Source organism: Gekko japonicus, unplaced genomic scaffold (assembly GCF_001447785.1).
Source record: "Gekko japonicus isolate JY-2015 unplaced genomic scaffold, Gekko_japonicus_V1.1 scaffold2441, whole genome shotgun sequence".
NCBI classification, from domain to species: domain Eukaryota; kingdom Metazoa; phylum Chordata; class Lepidosauria; order Squamata; family Gekkonidae; genus Gekko; species Gekko japonicus.
Genome location: NW_015175439.1, coordinates 9,852 through 12,151, shown reverse-complemented (window position 1 = coordinate 12,151; position 2,300 = coordinate 9,852). Strand labels below are relative to the sequence as shown.

Sequence of the window (2,300 nt, the reverse complement as noted above, 5' to 3'; positions counted from 1 at the left end):
CTTGTCAGCTTAGCAGGGAGGCTCAAAGTGTGTGTGTGTGTGTGGCATGTTCCTTCCGTCTTTCCATCACTGCACATGTTTTTGTTCTTGTATGTGAAGCCGTTCTAGAGTTCAGACACACTTCTTAGTATTCAGTTTCCCCACTTCCCAGGCTGACAACAGAAAGCGCTATAAAGAAGAAAACAACGATCACCTGGATGACTTCAAAGCAGCCGAACTCGCTTGGCACAAACACAAGCAGCTCAATGAGTCTATTATCGTTGCACTTTTCCAAGGCCAGTTCAAATCAACGGTGCAGTGTTTGACCTGTCACAAAAAGTCCCGGACCTTTGAAGCTTTTATGTATCTGTCCTTGCCCCTCGCATCCACTAGTAAATGCACTCTACAGGTAAGTCCTGTTGAAGAGTTTAGGCCAGAAGTTAAACCATTCTTAACATTCCTGATCTTAGATTGGTCGCTGTGACGTCCTCCTTATTGGGGAGGACTAGTTTCACTTTAAAAATGTTCTTTATTTTGTTTTACTGGGTATATACGGCTGCCACCAGGAAATTTTAAGGATTTCCAAACCTTTATGCTTTTACTTTTACTCTCACTGGTTAGGTAGACCGAGTTCAAGGCCCACGAGGAACTATGTAGTCCTGAGGAAGTATTTCTTTCAGAGCTGTTATACTTGAATGAAAGAGGATTTATTAAAATAAAGCATGAATAAGAGGGCAGTACAATGTAACTAGTAATGTGTAAATACTGAACAATTTCTTTGGTATCCCACACAATCTTCTCCCTTACTGACAGGGATCTTTCAGGTAACTTTGTAACATTTGTTTATCTCAATGCTATGTATGTTTACTGTTTCACTCTGGCCTGTCACTCAGACTTTCCTTTAACTCTTGTTCACTTAAACTTTACTGTTTCCTAGACACTCAACTTTCAGCTTATAACTGCTTCAACACAGAACTGCTTGTCTCCCCTTTCACACACAGAACAAACTGAACTTCTCAACTGTCAACATCTAACTGTAACTCCTGACTGACATACATACTCATCCACTCATTTTCACTTCCAAACCCCTCCCCCTCTCTGTCAACCACCAATCATACCACGCTTGCTTCTCTCAACCACTCTACTTACCACCTCCATGCAACCAAACTTTTAAAGAGACACACACACACCAAAAACAAGGAATCGTTACAGTCGCGTTTCTAGTTTCTGTGCTATTACAGAAATGCTTGGGGCGCTGAGTTCAGGGTTCCACTGCTCCATTTTCCCTGACCACAAAGAAAAGTGAGCAACCTGAATAGGAGATCCTAACTGAAGGAAGGGGTCTCTTGTCCCTCTTGGAGAGGGAAACCCTTTGAGAGGATTCAGAGGGCAGTTGTGTTGCTCTGCAACAGAAGAGCGAGATTTGAGTCCAGTGGCACCTTAGAGACCAACCAGATGTTCAGGATATAAGCTTTCGAGAGTCAAAGGTCCCTTTGTCAGAGTGGTTGAGAGATTTTTCACCGGTTCCCACCAGGATGGAAGGGAGCCAAAAGGATACCCTTCATCTCTCCAGGGAGGTGGGGGAATTTGAACTGGCAGTTAGTATGAGTAGGTAGGCTTCTTTGATGCCTCCCCTCCCTTTGATTCTCATTCTTACTCTGAAGCTTTGAATTGAGGCTGTCTTTGTCCTTCCCCCCCCTTAGGAATGCCTTAGATTATTCTCCAAAGAAGAAAAATTGACAGATAACAACAGATTTTATTGCAGCCATTGCAAGACTCGAAGAGATTCTTTAAAAAAGATAGAAATCTGGAAGCTGCCTCCTGTTCTTTTAGTGCACTTGAAAAGGTAAGGCTCAAGAATAGATATGTCTGTGTATGAGTACAACATGCCAATATAGCCTTTCTTTTTTAAAAAAAAAATATTATAAGGGATACAGAAAAAAAGAAGGGATAGGGAAAAAACATCCTATATACACACATATATAATTCCTTTACGTATTGGCCATTTCCAGCTCTCCCATTGGCTGTGCAGTGTGCTCCATCAGCCATTGGCCCATCAACTGCCACTCGAATACTCGTGTGCCTGTCCCCTACCCATTGCCAGCCTGGACACTTTTCCCTTGCAGAATAAACTATCAAAACGGCTGTCTCTCCTGACGAAGACACTTCTCCTTCTTGGCTCCCATGGGACTAATTTTTCCCTCAGGGGCTGTTGCTAGGCAACCAAGCTTGGTTCTGTCAGTAAAAAGGCAAACGAAGGAAGCCCTTTCCAGGCCTTTGTGGGGAACTCATTGGGGCCAGTCCTGACTAGGGTTGCCAGC

General features: G+C 43.3%; 1 protein-coding gene across 1 annotated transcript in view; it reads left to right on the top strand.

The window, feature by feature from the left end:
• Positions 1-1,829, top strand: part of USP8 (ubiquitin specific peptidase 8) — a 52,077-nt gene extending 50,248 nt beyond the window's left edge. The window contains exons 18-19 of the mRNA XM_015425850.1: positions 152-388; positions 1,683-1,829. Coding sequence (XP_015281336.1) covers positions 152-388; positions 1,683-1,829 — 384 coding nt within the window. The remainder of the gene's footprint in view (positions 1-151; positions 389-1,682) is intronic.
• Positions 1,830-2,300: the final 471 nt, after the last annotated feature.